Raw genomic sequence first — 18415 nt, 5'->3', positions numbered from 1 at the left:
AATGATTCTCCTTAAAACGCCCCCAAAAGATATCTTAACATTTTCAAAATAAACAAAAGCCTAATTCATGACTCTGATAACTGGCCTTGGCTGCTTCTGTCTGTTTAAACTCTAAATAAGTGGGGGTGGGGGTGGAGAGGAAATAAACATTTACCCAACAGTTCACTACTTCTAGCTGGAAGCCACTCTTAACTTTTGCCTGTTAGATTTTATTTTTTAATCTCAGAATCTCAAGGTTGAAACACATTCAATTTCATAGAGCCCAACTTTTCTGCTAATGCTGGAGTGAATATCTTTCATAACCACCTTTCAGTCGGCTTCTTGATACTGGATGAAGATATCAACTGATCCAGGCCATATAAATATGCTATACTGCTAGGCTATCCTGCCATCTCTTTTCAATAAAATCCTGCAGTAGATACTGAAGTCTGGGGAACTACCCCTTAAATGCAAAGTGGTCATCCAGACACCCCATAGGGGTCTGCGACCTCATTCTCTCCATGGCATGTGTTTTCTTCGTACTACAGATGTGCCCTAATCATGTGAGTTGGTGAGGGACTTTTATAAACATTTGCGTCATCTGTAATTCCCCCCAATATTCTATTATAAATACAATTATTCTTCAGGAAAAATTCTAAAATTTATAGAAAATTATGCACAAGAAGATATTTGCCACCTTTTTTTATTATAATAAAGACAAATTGGGAGCAACGTAGTATTCAGCTGCATAGTGAGACTGTCACACTATATTCACCAGCCCTAATTCAATGCAGAATATCCCCAGAATATCTATGCAGGTGGCAGTCAGAAGATTGCCAGCCCCAGTCCTACACAAAAATAAACTCAGTAAGCAGGAAACTGTGTGATCCCAAAGGAACATTCTTAGGAGACATTGCCAGTTAAGAAACAAGATATGGCCTTGCATGTGCACAATGATCACATGTGGGTAGGCACATCTATATGGGGGAAAGAAGAATGTGTCAAAATCACAATTGAGTTGAAATGATTTCATCATGAGTAACAGTACTTTTCTCCTGTCATATTTTTCTTTTGTACTATGTTTTTAAAAGTTCCTTTAAGAAAACAATCAAAATGTCCCACATAGTTAACCTTTTCAAAAGTCCATTATAGAGACGAGGAATCTGCTGCATCATTTCTTGAAATAAAAGTGCAGCCTCCTGTGGGCCCTGAACTTAAGTTTTCTTCTATTTGATTATTTACCTTTATTTCTCCTTCCTCTTCACCCGATAGGGCAGGCACAGGCCATAGAGCACAGGCCACCCCCAATGCCTACAGCCATTCATTGTGATTCTTTAATTAGGGCCCTTCAAAGGTGAAGAAATTATTTTACATCCTTAATCACACTATGGATAAGTTTATTACTTTACTGTATAATTTGAATTATATATAAATATCTGTGTGGTTTGAAAAAAAAAAAGTATCCACTTATGTTTGACTATGAATAGGCTCTTCTCAGAAGGCAGAAAAATGTCGTGGGGGTTGACCCTGAGGAGATCTGGGGATTGGGGGTTAGGAGCAGAAGGTGATTCATTTTCAGGACCCTTCTGTCATCCAGGTTGGGTGTGTTGTTGTTGTTGTTGTTGTTTTACCATATGGAAGAAGTTTAAGAATGGTAACTCAAACAAAACCATCATGACAATGAGATTCTGTATCTACCTGAGCTTTGACCATAACCCACATGACTAGGCTGCTCTTTTCTAGTCCCCGGGGTGAGGTCAGGGTTTCAATCCAGTTTTTTTGTCCTATGATCATATCTTCTCCCTTTTCTGGTTTTCATATGAGGTTCCAGCCTCGGTCCATAAATGTCTCCATGAGAGGCTCTTCCTTCTGGGGGCTTGGCTACCCTTGCTACAAACCGAATTAGCTCTTTTTTTGTGAAATGCTTTTCTTTTTTATATTGATGAATGAGCTTCTCACAAACCTCATTTTGGCTAAAAGAAGTAACTTCCAGGCAAAAAGTCCTACCTTAGGGAAACAAGATATATCTTTGAGTTAGGACACTCCTAACATCCCTCGTCTCCTCTCCTTCCACAAAATGGCAGTACCCCCAAGCTCTGGAAGATGGGCAGGAGCTTCCTCCTGGCTTTACTCTCTTGCTTTCCTGTCTTCTGTGTGATTATTGCAAAATTATGGCTGACATCACCTTTAAATGCATTCCTAGTGCAGAAGCATCAGCATCTGTTTTGGATTAATCTTGTTGAAAGTGAATGCTGGTAATGGACTAGAAAGTGAGATCCAGTCCCTGTTTTCCTAGGGATGTACTGATCTGGTGGTTTGCATTTTTGAATGACCATGGCTCAGCTCAAGGACTGCACTTAGAGTGCTTGTAGGGTGAGGTGACTTTTTGGAATTCCAGACGAATAAAACTTTTTTATTTCCTAAAATCTTGATCAATCCAATATGTAAATCAGCCACAAACAGCAAGCACATTGTCTTTCAGACCAGTCACGAAATGAGTAGGTGTCAAATTTCATCTGTTCTTCCAAGCTTGCCCAACCTACTTGGCTTTTCCTTGATGCCTCTATTGACATATGGATCAAGTAGGTGGTCTTTTGTTCATCTGCTGAAGGCAGGCTATGCCGCAGGGCTTCTTCCATTGTAACAGGAAAGCTAGCCTGTCCACAGGGCTGTGTGCCCATCCCATCTACCACGTGCCAAGGGATTTTAGCATTTCCCAAAGTTTCCTTGGGAGGCTGTGGTAGAAATGCAGTTCTTCTCCAAGAGACAAGTTTCCTTCCCCTTTGGTTCCCAGAGATCATCTGAGCCTGTTGCTGAGTAATACTTTGGGAATGTATCCTATATCTCTACATCCCCACCCACCGCTGCCTATCCCAACTACTGCTTGGTTGATTTACTGTCTTGATTTTTCAGAAACTTTTCATTTCTTCCTTATCACAGTTTTCTAGTTTTTCTATTCTTCGATTAGTTGCCTTCTTTCAATTCTTCCACGCCTTCCTTTTAATGCCTTCTGAGCCAGAACCTACACAGTGAACTGTCTTTTGCATATCAAATATATTGAAATGACATTTTACCTCAACTGACTGTATTCCTTAAGACCTTGCCAAAGAAGGAGAAAAAAGGTATAACTGGGAAAATTGTTCCAATTCTGCTCTGCTAATATTTCCAATCATTATTTGTATTTTCAATAAATACGGGTTTGTATTTGTGACCCAAGGGAAGCACAAGTTAGTCATTTATTTTTTTTATTTTTTACACTACTCCATCAGTCTCTTTTTCTGTCTTTCTACATAAATCTATAGATTTTCTATGTCCTACTCTGTTTGTGTGTATCCCTAAAATTGGATAATACATTGTATCACCACCAATATATACTAGGAGTAATGTAAGCTTATTTCAGTACAAGCCATGGACAGAGATGGTGGGGGTTAAAAACATTGGCTGATGGAATTATTCTCAATGAGCCCACAGAAAGAGCCTTGTACAGAGATTGAGCCTATCATAAGTACAAAAGAAGCCCAGAGTTGCTCAGTACAGAGAGATCCAGAAGAAAATGAGTAGTCTTCTAATACTCAAGACTGGTTTTGTTCCCTAAGGATCTTCCTGCCCTGGCATGGAATCACATCTCCCTGACACCATGCCATGTTCAGTGGATCTCTGCCTGGTATCCGCAGGCCTGTTCCAGACAGACTGAGGGCCCTTTAGAAACCAGCATTAAGGTGTTTCTGAACAAAATGTACGAGTCTGTGTGCCACAGGGACTTTCCACTTCTCCCAGAGCCATCTTCACTGTTTGCACTAAACTTCTTGGGTTACTCCACGCCCTGCTAGCATGAAAGTAGCCCATCTGTTTGCCTCACGTTTTTGTTGTTATTGTTTTTCTAGAACGTGAGATCTTGCTTACGTTTTCTTTCAGCAAGTGCTATCCTAATGGTTTGATTTCTTGGAGTCCTTGCACATGAACAAACTTAAGAGTCTGGTTTCTCACCTGGGTGTTGAGCTATCTGGGGTGCCTTAGCGTCTGCAGGAGTGATAGCTCTTCTGTCATAACCCCCACCCCACTTGCTTTCTCCAGAGACTGCATTTGACATAATCAATGAAGATATATATTTCCATTTCCATCTTCACTAATGGTAATAGGAATCCTCTACTTCAGAAATCAATCACTCTAGATTTTTTTTTTCTTAATATGACAAGAAAATAAAACACCAATTTGCACAACAGCATTAGGTAGATCAATAACCAAGTTCTGGAAATGACAAGATATTAAATAACCTGGACTCTAATTTGAAGAGTCCTATCTTTAGGGCGCCTGGGTGGCTCCGTAGGTTAGGTGCCCAACTCTTGATTTTGGTTCCAGTCGTGATCTCAGGTCATGAGATCAAGCCCCACATCGGGCTCCACACTGGGTGGGAAGCCCACTCAGGATTCTCTCTCTCCCTCTCCCTCGGCCTCTCCCCTACCTCTCCCTGTCTCACTCTGTCTCTCACTCTCTGTCTCCCTGTTTAAAAATAATAAAAAATAAAAATAGAGAATCCCATCTTTGATAATCTATCAAAGTAGCATTAGTTATGTCACATTTAAGCCACAGCTGTTTCTATAAACTTTTCCTTCAGGAAATTATCTTTTTTTCTTCATTTCATTTTAAACATTTTAATACAATAAGCAAGACAAACATATATACATCAAAAAAGTAATGCACACATAAATACACATACACAGAACTTAGAACCCCTTTCACATTTCTTTGCATTAATTCTCTGAGAATACCAATGTTCCTGGTATAGCCAGGAATAGGATAACACACTTGAAACTAAAGATGGAGGGTATCTGTAGGTTTCATTGGTTTACATTTGATTTTTTTTTTTTTTTTTTTGCTATTTAAAACTAATTTTTGGATATGAATTGCATAGGAGAATTTGGAGTACAGACGTTCGAGATAATGGGTAAAAATGCCTATTTCTGGCCTTACACCTGCAAATTCTAGTTTAGCCATCTGGTATGGAAACAGAAATTCACTTTGTCCACAAGTATTTATAGAATATTTACGATGCACTGGGCATTATTCTAGGCTCTGGGGATTCAGCAGTAAATAAAGTTGCTGCCTTCATGATGTTCATATTTTGCTAGAAGAACAAAGACAATTGAAACAACGTGAATATAAAATATGTCACAGAGTGGGAGTTTAAGTGATGAAGAAATGAGGCGGTGGTTGAGGTAGCGATGTCACTGTTTTATAGGAGGGTCTGGGAAGACCTCTCTGACGTTTGAGCAGAGACCTGAGAGGGTGAGGAAGAGAACCATGTGCCAATCTTCCCTCAGATTTATATTTTTTACTCTGGTATCTTATTGAGTAAAAGAAACCAGACGTAAAAAAGCAAATAATGGGGGTGCCTGGGTGGCTCATTGGTTAAAGCCTCTGCCTTCGGGCTCAGGTCATGATCTCAGGGTCCTGGGATCAAGCCCCACATCAGGCTCTCTGCTGAGCAGGGAGTCTGCTCCCCCCACCCCCCGCCCCTCCGCCTGCCTCTCTGCCTACTTGTGATCTCTGTCTGTTGAATAAATAAATAAAATCTTTTTTTTAAAGAAGTAAATAATGTATGGTTCCATCTTCATAAAGGTAAAGTAAACTATTGAAATAGAATTCTCCATAATGATTATATTTAGAGGGGCTGGTAATGACTAAGAGAGGGCACAGGGCAAGCTTCTGGAGTGCTGGCATATTCTGTATCATAGTGGAGACCGTGTTACATGTATGATTTTTCTTTATAAAAATTAAACCTTAATCTCTGTGCACTAAAAGAAATACATTTTATATTTCAATTTTTAATTTATGTCTAAAAAAGAAAGACAAGAAAACAATTACATCAAAAAGGATAAAATACTCAAAAGCAAACTTCACCCAGGAAGTGAAAGACATGTGTATGGAAACTACACGATGTTCCTAAAAGAAATTAAAGAAGACACAAAACAAAGGGAAGGACATTCAGTGTTCATCGATTGGAAGATTTAATATTGATAAGATATCAGGAGTGACCAAAGTGATCTACAAATTTAACACAATCCCTATCAAAATTCCAATAGCATTTTTTCCAGAAATAGAATAATCCATCCCAAAATCCATATAGAATGTCAAGGAACTCCAAATAGCCAAAATAATGTTGAAAAAGAAGAACAAAGCCAGAGGTTTCTCATTTCTTGATTTCCAAACTTATTGTAAAGCTACAGTAATCAGAATGGGCATGAAGTGTGATACTAGCCTAAAGACAGATTTAGAGACCAGTGGAATTGAATAGAGAACCCAGAAATAAACACTGACATTCATGGTCAAACAATTTTTAACAAGGATGCTAAGATTATTCAATGGGGAAAGGACACTGTTTTCAACAAATAGTGCTAGGAAATGTTATGTAGATTTTACCACAATTTTTAAAAAATTGTAAAGAAAGAAATCAGGGAGACACAGGCAGCATGAACTTTTGGACCCAAACTTAGGTGCACATGAAAATCCTTTGGAGATTTTTAAAAATACAGTGCAGTCACATTTTAATGCAAATTCACAATAACAAAATATAACAATGACTAATGTTTCATTTATATGTAAAAGTTTCATTTATGCATAAAATAATGTGGCTCCCTCAAGATTTTAAAAGTTAAACAAGAATCACCGTATCAACTCTGGGAGTCCAAGGGAACTAGAAATGCCAGGTGGCAGGGTTAATATTAGCTGGAAGACAGAAATACAGTATGCCGTGAGAAAACCAATCAAGATTTGTAAATTTTGAACTATGAAATGTTGCCAAGAATGTAACCCTTCTATAAACTGCACCATTCTCCACAGAATTCTAGGCCCCTTACTAGACAGTTTGATCAAGTATATCTAGGGCTGAATCCAAGCAATTCTTATTTTTAAAAGCTCCCTGGAATGTCTAAGACTAATGGTCTATGCATTGTTGTTTAAAAACTACCAGTCCTCCATAAAAGAATAAGCACATTCATTTGGTGTAAAAAGGGGGAAAAAAGGGTTATTGACATATATTGTGTCTTAGGCTATGAGGTTATAAGATGAAGCAAAAATGTCATGACCACATGGAGCTTAAGCTTCAGTGAAGACGTCAGAGGAAGCAGATACAGTGAAGTGTAGTTATAATAGACATTACTGTATGTATAATAAGGAGTTTGGTCACATGGGGAGCACATATCAGGGGCACTTCACTGAAGGGGGCATATGAACTGGTTCCCAATGGATGGAAAGAAACCAGCCAACCAAAAAGGGAAAAAGTGAGAGTGTTTCCAGAAAAAGAAATAGAGAATCTGTTGGGACCTAGAGCAGAGTTGAAGAAAGAGCACTGAACTCACAGAACTAAAATGAGTTCAAGATGAGGGAAATTCAGAGTAAGGATGGAGAAGTGGTGATGCATAAAGCCAAGGATAAGGCCAGGTCAGGAAGGACCTGGCAAGCCTGGTGGGGAGCTTGGCCATTCTCTTAAGGGAAAGTGAGTGGAGAGGAAGATCTCCCCAGTGGTAGCATGGAGAATGTGATGGGCTGGGTTGGAGAAGAGACAACAGTGGAGGGAAAACCTCAATTGGGTTTTAGCAGCAGGGGTCCAAGTGAGAGAGGAAGAGGCATGGGCTGGGGTAATGGCCACAGGAATGAGATATTTAGGAGACATAATCTATAGACCTTGGTGATGAATTAGATGCGAAAAGGGAAAAGAAGTTAAGAATGATTCCCAAATATATAGCCTGGGTAGAAATACGAGTCATGGTACCATGCTGTGATTGAGGGTTGAGGGGGAAGATATCACATCTAGTTGGGAAGGCTGAATTTGGGATATCCAGGATGCAGGATGGTATTGAGTGGAAGGTGGTGTCTTAACTAGAAATTCATCAGTTGAGCTTTGAAAGCAGAACAGTGACTGTCTGCAGGATAAAGAGAGGAAGAAGTAGAAGAGAAATCTAGTAAATACCAGAGAAGTCATTCGAAGAAGACTTGGTAGTGTGTGGAGAAGTTGGAGGATACCAAGAAGGGTGTACTGAATGGGAAGCCCCGAAGACTATTTCAAGGAGGAACAGTCAACATTATGAGAGGCTTCCAAGAGAAAGATGAACCCCAGCAGGTGCCTATTGGATTTAGCAGTACAGAGCTCATTAGTAATCAGCCCAAAGATGTGGGTAAGTGATGGGAGCTGACACTGGGTTAGCAAGCTGAAGAGTGAGAGAGGCCGTCATGGCGGGCGTGAGTGCTAACCACCATTCTGAAAAACCTTGTCTCTGAGAGAGGTTGAGGGCGGACAGGGGGCTGACCAGATGCTTGCTTTCGCTTTGGGGGTGTAATTTAATGTTGGTGAGGCTTAGACCTATCTAAATCGTGATAGAAAGGATCCAAAAGAGAGGAGGGATTAAAAAAAAGAGAGAGAGAGAGAGAGAAAGAAAGAAAAGGAAGAAAAGACGGGGGATCATTGAGTGCTCAGTGGGGAGTGAGCACAGGCTGTAGATCTGGCTCCAGCACTTTCTGGTCTTGAGGGCATTGTTTGATCTGTCTGGGCTCTGGCATCTTTACCTGTAACTTGTGGGGTTGCTCTTTGTCTGTGGTTTCCAAACGGCAGTCCTCAGAACTATCTCAGAGCACTCATGTTTCAGCTTTTGCCAGAACGACTTGACCTCTCTCTTACGTGTTTTTAAATAATTTTTTATTTCTAGCAATTTAATTCATGTACATACTTTGGACAAGCAAAATATCAGTCAAGGAATCCTAAAAAACAGCAACCCCTGTCCATTCCTGCTCACTCTCAGCCACGTCCAGTTCTTGTAGTATTTATGCCAATTTATGTAAATTAAAGTCTTACCTCCATATGTCTTAAGTGTAGACATCTACTGATGTCTGTCCCATCGTATGCCCACTTGCCCTGATTCTGATCCTTCCAACACAATGCCATCCCAGCGTTTGGTTAACCGTGTTCTCATTATTATAAGCATGGAAATATTGCTCACCAACTCTTGTTTCCTTTTGTGAACAACCTGTCATTTCCCCTGCCAGTAATATTTGCCTCTTTTGTCTCATTTACCCTGATTTCCATTAATGGTTGCTATTTTTTCCCTAAATGTTCTGCCTTCTCAAAAACCTATCAGTACACTCCCTGTGCTGGTGTGATCACAAGACTTCCCGGGAGACTCCACTCCCGGAGACCTATGTGGTCCGCCACGGAGCCTCCTCTTGGCACTGGCTTTGACTCTTGGCCCTGTCAGAGCCACATGTTCTGCTGCCATACCTTCCTCTTCCCTGTTTTACACCCTTGTGTTGGTGCGGCATGGGAGTCGATGTTTTCAAGTCCTGCAGAGCTGAAAATATCTTATTCTACCATCCCATTTGATTGAGGGTTGGCTGGTTATAGAATTCTGGCTTGCAAAAACACTTTCCCTTGAAAAATGTCAAGACCATTGTTGTTTTGCTTCCATTTTGGTTGTTGAGATGTCAGAAGCCATCGCAGTTTCCTACCCCCCGGACCTATTGGATTTCATTTCTCTTGGGAGAGTTTTATTTTTATTTTTATCCCCTCATGTCCCAAGTATGTGCCTTGTTTTGGTACTTACTTCATTCATTTTTCCTGGTACCTGGTAGGCCCTTTTGTTATGAAGATTCATACCCCACATTTCTAAGGAATTTTCTCGATTTCTCTCTTTTATAATTCCCTCCACTATATTTTTCCCATTCTCTCTTTCTGGAGTTTCTTTTAGTTTAAAATTGGACCTTCTGGCTTGATCTTCTAATTTTCTCTTTCTCTCTCTCTCTCACTCTCAGGAGATTATCTTCACTTTATATCCCAACTCTTCTACCTAATTTCTTTAACTTATCTTTTATTTGATTTCCAGGATTATTTCCTTTTTTATTTCCATTCACTCTTGTTTTGTTGGTACAATTTCTTCTCTTCTCTCTCCAAGGATATTCTCTCTCCCCCCAGCCCTACTAAAATCCTGCCTATCCTTGAAGGTTTGACTCAAAATCCATATCTTGTATGAGGCCTTCTCTAATCAGTTCAAATCTCTCCACTAAACATGAATTCTATAGCATTATTATATTCCATACCATCTAATATGTAATTATATTTAAACTTGCATTGTTTTCTGTTGAGGAAATCCATGTATCTCCCCAATTACACTATAATCTTCTCAAGAGCAGGGACTGTTTGCTTGTTCTCTATCAGCCAGAGTGCCTTATCTAGAACTGTGAATATAACAAGTTATGAACAAGTGCTTACTGATTTGAAAAAAAAAAAATGATTGGCCATCTTAATTCCACTAAACCAGGCTATCCTAGTCAGGGTTCTTTAAGGAGTATCAAGAGCATAGATATTTGCCAAATAATAGAGAAGTGTAGTACTTACAGATGTTTACAATTCTTCCTGTCTTACACAGTGTTTCATTCATACCTAATTCAAGAGCAATATTTTAGTGACTTGTTTTATTGACTCTTTCCTGAAATGCTCAACTTAGATTTCATAGGAAAAACACTTTCTTTTCTCACTCACATTTCACTGGGTTAGGAAATATTTAATAAATTATGCAGTCGAAATAACCAAGAACAATTAGCTCAAGCAGGATTGGAAACAAACAACATCTAAATCTTGGCCAACACATGACTCAGTTGGTAGGAACCAAAGGGCTTGGGCATGCTGGAGTGTAATCTACCGGCCTTGGGCACTTAGCCTGCCAAGGAAAGAAGGACATTCAGCTGTCATGTCATTTGCAGAAACCAGTCAAGATCTACTATACTCTAGTCTTTGTATACCAAGAAGAGGTATCTGGGAAGAAATTAATTTGTGCCCATATCCCTCTTGGGTCTTCTTGCAATCAAGGGTACATGTGGCCAACCCAGCTGACATTGATTAGTGACAGCCTTTGGTCTGAAAACAGCACGAGACTCATTGGCTCAGGGGCCAGTCATCTTTGTCTGCTTAGAACCAAGATCTCCCCACCTGAGCTGTACTTCCCTGCCACGAGTCTACGAAGGGCCAGCAGAGATCTACTGGACCCAGAAATCTTGCCTTTTCCGTCTCCAGGACAGAAAAGGATCCCTCTTCCCCACACTTCTACATTCATCACACTTTGGAAGAATCACACATAGCTTCTCAGAGAGGACATGGGTTATCCAATGGGCTTTGGATGACCCCTGCCACAATATGAATCATTTTTTATAATAGTCCAGGGAACTTGGAAATCCTACTTACATTGTGGTCCCTTAAGAAGGTTAACCTCTAAATAGAGTTAAAATAGGTTGACATTAGGGGCATCTGGGCTAGGCATCCAACTCTTGATCTCAGCTTAGGTCTCCATCCCAGGGCCGTGAGTTCAAGCCCCGCATTGGACTCTATGCTGGGTGTAGAGCCTATTTAAAAAAAAAAAAAAATGTAAAATAGGTTGACATTAATGGCAGGAAAGAAGATTTGTATTTCCTGTTGATCATGCTAGAAGGACTGGCACCACTTTATAGCTACTGAAAATCCCAAACGTGAAGGAAGTGTCACCCCTGGTCATTGTCCCCGAGAGAGAAGACTGTTCTCTGAACAGGGGCTTGAGAAAACCCCATAGAAAACGGAAAATACTGTATGAAAATCAGGCAGCAACAGAAATATCGGTCTGTCAGATGAGAGTTTTGTCTCTATAAAGCCAAACTGGAACCAATTCAGTTGAATTGGTTTCGGGGTAAATTTAGTCATGCAAACATTTTCCCCAGTGCCGGTTTAGAAGCCACATAGGACTGAGTTCAGTGAAAGTTAATGAGTTTCCTTTTCCTTCTGTGGCTGTCCTACAGTTGAGTAATGAACAAAGGCGGATTTCATTTTGGATTGGTGATAAGAACAAATTGAATTATATTAAAAATCACACCAAATCCCCTTTGACTCTTGCTTTTAATTTTCCTCTTTTCCGGCTGCATTTAAGTCTTAAGTGGCAGAGGCCACAGCTGTTCTCCCATGCTGGGGTATTTGGCTTATTCTAGTTTTATCTTTCCTGTGCTGGGCCCTGCCTATGAGCCTGGGTGTCTACGGCCATAAGAGGCACGCACCTCACTCATCTGGCTTGTCTGGCTCTCAGGGCAGTAGAGCAATGACCTTGGCTCCCCAGCAGTCCAGGTCCCAGACCAAGCCCTTCTCAGGGCTCTCTCCACTCTGTTTGCCAGCCGGCTTCCTCTGCTGCCTTCTTCCATGTGTGGAAGGGTGGCTTTGTTTTTTGGAAGTGGGTTTTCATACATTGATGATCCTTTCCCCTGGAATGGAGAATGACATTGAAAACCTTCCTTCTACAGCTGTTTCTTCATCTCATGCTCTGTTCAGAGGCTGAACTCTTCTTGGACCTGTGCTAGTTTCTCAGGGGGCGTGGACAAATAGACATCCACGCAGTGGAGTAACGGATTCTAAAAACGGCCTCACGGAGAAAATGCACAGATCGTTAGCACTAGTGGTATGACAGCCAAAATGTATTAGATGCTCCCAAGGATGGACGGCCCCTGCCTGGCCACAAAGACAATTCCAACCGGAGGCAAATTTTTAAACAACATATGTTTCAGGGAGTTCTCGTCAAGTATCCTTCCCCCACAATAGAGGTCTAGTGACTTCCTTCTCTTACCAAGAAAGTGACAGAATTCTTCAGTGAGTCGCCATGAAACTGGGCCCTCTTCCTATCAGATGATCCCAACGCTCCACTGCCTTCTGTCTAGAACCGTTGGTTCCAAACATAGCGTGAGCAGAAGGAATAAAAATCTATGATGTTAGATCATCATGGGACATTTTCTTCAATGGACTAAAGCAAAAGGTCGAAGAGCTACTTAATAGACGTTCATAAAAAAGAATACATACAGAATTTAAAAAATCAGAATAAACGTCTCCCACCCTCCCCCTTCCTCATTTGCTTTAAAAATGGGTATAGGGGGATAAAATGGTCTGTCTCAACCCAAGAATATAATAACACTGCCTCTCTTTCCTTGTTTTAGGGAATGCTGTCGATTTTTTGGAGACAATGGCTTGACTTTGAAGGTGTTTTTTACCAAGGCAGCACCCTTTGGTGTTCTTTGGACACTCACAAACTACTTGTACTTACATGCAATAAAGAAAGTAAACACTACGGATGTCTCCGTGTTGTTCTGCTGCAACAAAGCTTTTGTGTTCTTGCTCTCATGGATCGTTCTCAGGGACAGGTTCATGGGAGTGAGGGTAAGTCCCTTATTATCTGTCTTCCTCCCTCACTCGGTCGTGTCAACCAAAACCTGCCCATTGGCTTGCTTAGCTCCATGTGCTGCATCCTGAGCATACACTGCTGACCACTGTCCTGCCGATTTGCGGCAGAAAAGGAGCCTGGGGTCTCAGTGTGCCTTGCCAACTTTCTCGCTTGCAAACCATACTCGACAAGCATTCATTAAAGCACCTTTCATTTCAAGCATTTCAACAAGCATTCCCTAAAGTGTGTGCCCGTCGGGGACCCCACCTGGGGATGGCGATGTTCTCCCCTCTCTGCGTGCTCTCCCCCTCTCTCCCGAGGGCAGCCACGCCCTGCCGCCGGGAGCTCTCTGCTAACCCTGTCCCTCTTTGCTTAGGATGCATCTGAAAGCCGGGGGATCCCTCCGCATCCACATGGACGGGCGGTCTCGGTGGGTTCACTGTCTGGACCGTGTGTACAGAGCTGAAGTGGGCCAGAGACGCTTTTGCTAAGTCCAGATGGTGGACGGACAGTTTCCTTCCCTTCATACCCTAGGCGAAGGGAGACTGAAATTCTTGTGTCCTCAAAGTACCTCTTGTTGTCAGAACCGAGACTTGGCAAGTCCCATTAAAATCCAGTCAAACAGCTAGCCAGATGTCTGACAGTGGTGTGAAATATGATTGTGTGACCTATACAGGGACTCACCCCAGTAAAAGGAGCAAGGGGACTGTTCTTATTGACGGAATCCTGGTGGCTTCTGCTTGTCTCCCTCTGGTGGCCAAGGGCTGCTACTGCCCCACCACCACCTTTGCCGGGACACAAGGACAAAGGATTTGGATTTGGCCTTGAAGCTAGATCTCTTGGTTGGGGGGCGGAGCGGGGGAGGGGCATGGATCATTAACTCCTTCCTGCACTGGCAGGCCATGTTTCAGGCCCGGTGGGCCGGCCAGGCACCTGAGAGCCCTTTCAATGGGCAGTCCCCATTCCCTTGAACCATGCTGGCACCTGTCAGGGGGCAGATTCCTGGCCCTCTGTTACTTGTGTCCTTTGCTCATTGTCCTGGGAACAATGACATCACCCTGGTGGAGGATTCACACCCACCTAGTTACTCAAACAGCAGTGGGGACATGAGTCAACGGCTGAGGAGTATTTTTAGCTTGCAGTAGGGGGAAAATTTGTTTTGAGACTTAGTGTTAATTCTGGAATAAAAACTCACTCCCTGTGCTAACCACCCAGAAAAGCTTTTAGCAAATAAATGATCTAATGCACCTCCCCAAGAAATGCGGGCACTTCCAGCAGTAGTCTGTCCGTCCGCCCGCCTGGCTGGACTCTGAAGACTCAGAGGTCCCAGGGCCCTTCATGACTTTATTTGGATGCAGCATCCCAGGGGAATTTATAAAACTTTTTGGCAAGATTCTGATGTCCAAAGCAAATTCCAAACGGGATCCTGTTCATTGGGAAGAGAAACTTCAAGGTGAATTCTGTCTCTAAGCAGGACGGGTTTGTTTTTTTTTTTTTTTTTTTTTTTGAGGTTTAGAGAAGGAGTTGGAAAACACTTGAAACCCTCCTAGACTCAGAGAGACCAGCATGGCACACCCAGATCTTTTCTTTGTCGCTGCTCATGGATGAGAGGGTTGTCTCCCCGATAGTGATCCAGTCCAGCCATCCTGGGCACTTGGCCAGTTGGTCTGAGCTGACCGCTATGTACGGAACAAAATCCTGCACTGAAGCCATCACTAGGCTGGTCCTGACATGAAGGTCTAAGAGGCTGGTGTTGGCAATGGGATTGTGTGTGGTTGTGGGTCTCTAACGATCATCACTCCTCTGAGAAGCGTGCGACCTGCCCTCTGAGGGTTTCCCGCTCCACGTCACGGCAGATTCCCCTCTTCTCCTCTTTAAGAGTTCAGAGAGCTAGAAAAGTCTGGAAGACCCCCTCAGTGGCAGGTAGGATGGGAAATTTCCCCTTGAGAACAGATGGGAACTCAGATCCCAGATAGTATCCAACTGGTACGAGGGTTCTCTTAAGGTTTCTCTCAGACTGTTGGGGTAGCTGGCACAGAATTTCCAAAGATTGAAGGGAACTGACCCGTTCCCCTTCCCGGAGGTCCAAGCATATGAGCCTGAGAGACAAAAAGCAGCTGAAGGAGGCTCAGCATTATGCTGGTGGGAATAGCTGTTCTGGTGGGAACCGACTGCACGGCCCACCTGTGTTTATTAAGATGATGACTCACACCACAAGGGCTGTGGTTCCTGCAAAACATCCAACTGGTCCAGGCCCATGGACTGACCAAGCAGCAGCAAACATCTCACGCCCGAGAGATCCATATCCCTCCCGGCCACTTAGGGCATCAGAGGTGACCGTGGAAAGGAGCCCACTGTGTCACCCTTCGACTCTGTGCTTTCTGTGTGTTCCCTGGCTCTCCAGACTGACTTTCTGACCCCGCAGGGAGGTGCTCTCGTCTAGAGTCAGGAGACCAGGGTTTGGATCTTGGTTCCACTCTTATAAGCTGTTGGGCCTTGAGCAAGTCACTGAACGTCTCTGAGCCTCTTACTTCATTTTAAGATAGACAAGCGCTCGTTTCAGAGAACCGCAGTGAGAATCAAATCAGATGGTGTATGCCCGACGTAAAATCTGGTAACGGTTCTTTTCCTCGGTGTTATTTCTGTCGTTCTTTCTCAGTTGGAGGCTTTGTTGGATTAGCCCAGTGTTGTGGGTGACCGCGTCAGAGCAGATGAACGTCGAAGGAGGCAGTTTTATGTAGAAAAAGCAGCAATAGAATGAGAGCAAGTAGAACTCGGGGTGCATGAAGCCGAAGCCCACCCAGCTGTGGTCAGCAGCTGGAGAGAGAGAGGGCATTTGGGGTGAGACCTTCCCACCCACCACACCCAGCTCAGGGGACACAGGAAATGGGATTCTCTGTGGGCCGAGGAGCTAGTGGCGACCACCCACCATAGTCAGGGCCCTCCAACCAGGAGGGACTGGCACGGGAGCGAGAGAGATCTGAGAGATCATTCTGGTGGGCCTTCAAACCCCCGTAGCCCATTCCTGGGGGTCCTGTGCCTTTTCCAAGACCAGTTCCCATATCGGGTTCTAGGTGATGTTTTTGGTAATGACAAGCGCCCTCAGCATCTCATGAGGGTCTGTCCCTGAAAGGTAGCTCTTGTGTCTGATCCCAACTGCCTTGCATCTGGGAGGCTGTCCCTTGCCACCTGGGGGGGACCCAGAGCACCCACAGAGCCTGGGGGAGCCCTGGAGGGCTCACCACTGGCCGCTTCCCATGCCCTGAAATCAGAAGGGTCCACTCGACGATCCCCACTGAAATTTAATAGTCTGAGTGGGTAAGAGCAGCCAGGAGCTGGGAGGGGGCGTATATTTCCAATTTGTCCTTTCTGTGGCTCAGAATTGCCCCAGGATGTACACATCCACAGCACAGGACAGAGGGCTCGGTGTGGCAGAGGATGCACAGCCCGTCCCAGTCTGAGCAGAGCGGAGAGCTTGTCTGAGAGGTGGTCAGATTCTGTGCTGCTCCCACCTCATTCCTCCTTGATGCTCAAGGAGTTTGCCTCCTGCCCCTCAGCCTGACATTGGAGAGGGAGCAAGGGACCATGGGGGAGGCAGGGAAGAGCCCCGGGGGCCTGGCAGGCTGCCGTGGGGTCACCAGGGAAAGTGAGGCTATACCAGCAAGAGGGGGATGGGCAGCACGCTGACCTCGGTGTCTCCTGTGCCTACGTTTCCTCCCCCTCCAGCTCACTCCCCCACCACCCCCGGCCCCCTCAGCCGAAGTAGAGATGGTGGTGCTCACCCTTTCCAGGGCTAGGGCCACTGTTACCTGTGAGTCTGAAGCCCCGAGTCCCTGTTTTCGGACAGGTGCACGGGATATGTGGAGGGTGGTAGAAGGTGGGGAAAAAGAGAGGCGGGGACAAGTTCAGTTGTCTACTTTGCTTTATTTTCTCCTCCAACTCAACATTCTCCCCCGGGGACACCCTGATCTAGAAGATGGGGGGCATGTGAGACCACAGGACAGCCCCCCCTGGCCTTCCTGGAAAGTACATCATAGTGCAGCAAGTAGGCAGTCAGCATTCCCGAGTGCAAACCAAGAAGCCTGGGTATGTTATGGTATAAATGTAAAGTGTACATTTAAGTCGTTTCTAAGGACAGAACTGGGATCTTGAAGGGAATGTCACGCTTGAAGAACGTCTATCTAGGCTCTGCCCCCCCAAACCCATAGGGTGTTTCGGATCTGCTCTGCTGTCTGGGGCATGAAGAGTGAGCTTGGCTCCAGCACATTGGGTGGGCCCCAGGCTCAGGGCCGGGGGCGTCCCAGCATAGCTACTGGCTCCAGGAGACAGGGTGGCCCACAATATAGAGCAGGCCGGTCCTGTGACCCGGGACAGGGACTTCTAAGAGAGCTAGAGGTGGGAGCTGGGGGACCACCGTCCCCTGATGCCACCTGTCACAATGACCTCTGGGGGCCTGGACTCCTCAAGTATGGCCTGGAGGGCTCTACCTGTCCCCCGCCAGCCCCTGTGCTCAGCTCTGCGGCACAGCACAGCCCTGTGTAGGGGCTGGGGGAGGAGGGGGCTCGCAGCCCTTTATTACTGAATCAGTAGAGATGACAAAGGAAGAGGCTGGAGTCAGCCTTGTAAGTCCTCAGGAGAAAATCAACCCCTGGGTTCCTTCACATCCTTGAAACTAAAGCCCCAAGTTTGGAAAAACTCAGGCACCTCTGGAAATGCACCAAATCATCTGAAATTCAGCTCTCTTCTTCCCTTCCTCTTTTTTCTAGTTATTTCTCTCCCTGTGGACCTTAGGTGCCTAGCGAGGTCAACCTGTTCCAAGCAGCATATTTGCATTATCTGTGTCCCCTGGGCCAGAAGCCTACCTCTTTCCCCACCTGCCTTGTCATGTGCCCCTTTCTTCTCCCAGAGGGAGGGAAAAGTCGCTTGTCTTCCTGATCTCTGTTTCCTTCTCTGGGTGAGCGGTTGTACTCAGTGCGGGTAGCATTTGCATAAGAAACAGAGTCAGCGTGTGATGCAGAATGAGGGCTGACAGTGAGCTACGAATCAAGAAGGACACGTAGGCAGTCAGTTCCCTGGCAGCCTCTCCAGAGCCTCGGTGTTGCTGTTACATGGGCAGAGTTCGCATCACTGGAAGATACTGCACAAGGAATATTCTAGAACTCACAGTGTGTGAGACTCTGCCAGGTTTCCTTTCGCTAACCTGAGAACATCACGCTGAAGCCAGA

The 18415-nt window shown here is 44.3% G+C and overlaps 1 protein-coding gene across 2 annotated transcripts in view; it reads left to right on the top strand.

Annotated features, from left to right (window-relative positions):
* Positions 1 to 18415, top strand: part of SLC35F3 (solute carrier family 35 member F3) — a 374451-nt gene that overhangs the window by 346697 nt on the left and 9339 nt on the right. For both annotated transcript variants that reach the window (XM_059397302.1, XM_059397303.1), the window contains one exon: positions 12967 to 13186. In XM_059397302.1, coding sequence (XP_059253285.1) covers positions 12967 to 13186 — 220 coding nt within the window. The remainder of the gene's footprint in view (positions 1 to 12966; positions 13187 to 18415) is intronic.

Source organism: Mustela nigripes, chromosome 4, assembly GCF_022355385.1.
Source record: "Mustela nigripes isolate SB6536 chromosome 4, MUSNIG.SB6536, whole genome shotgun sequence".
Classification (NCBI taxonomy): Eukaryota; Metazoa; Chordata; class Mammalia; order Carnivora; family Mustelidae; genus Mustela; species Mustela nigripes.
The sequence above is the reverse complement of the archived record's forward strand: the minus strand, read 5'-3'. Positions and strand labels throughout refer to the sequence as shown.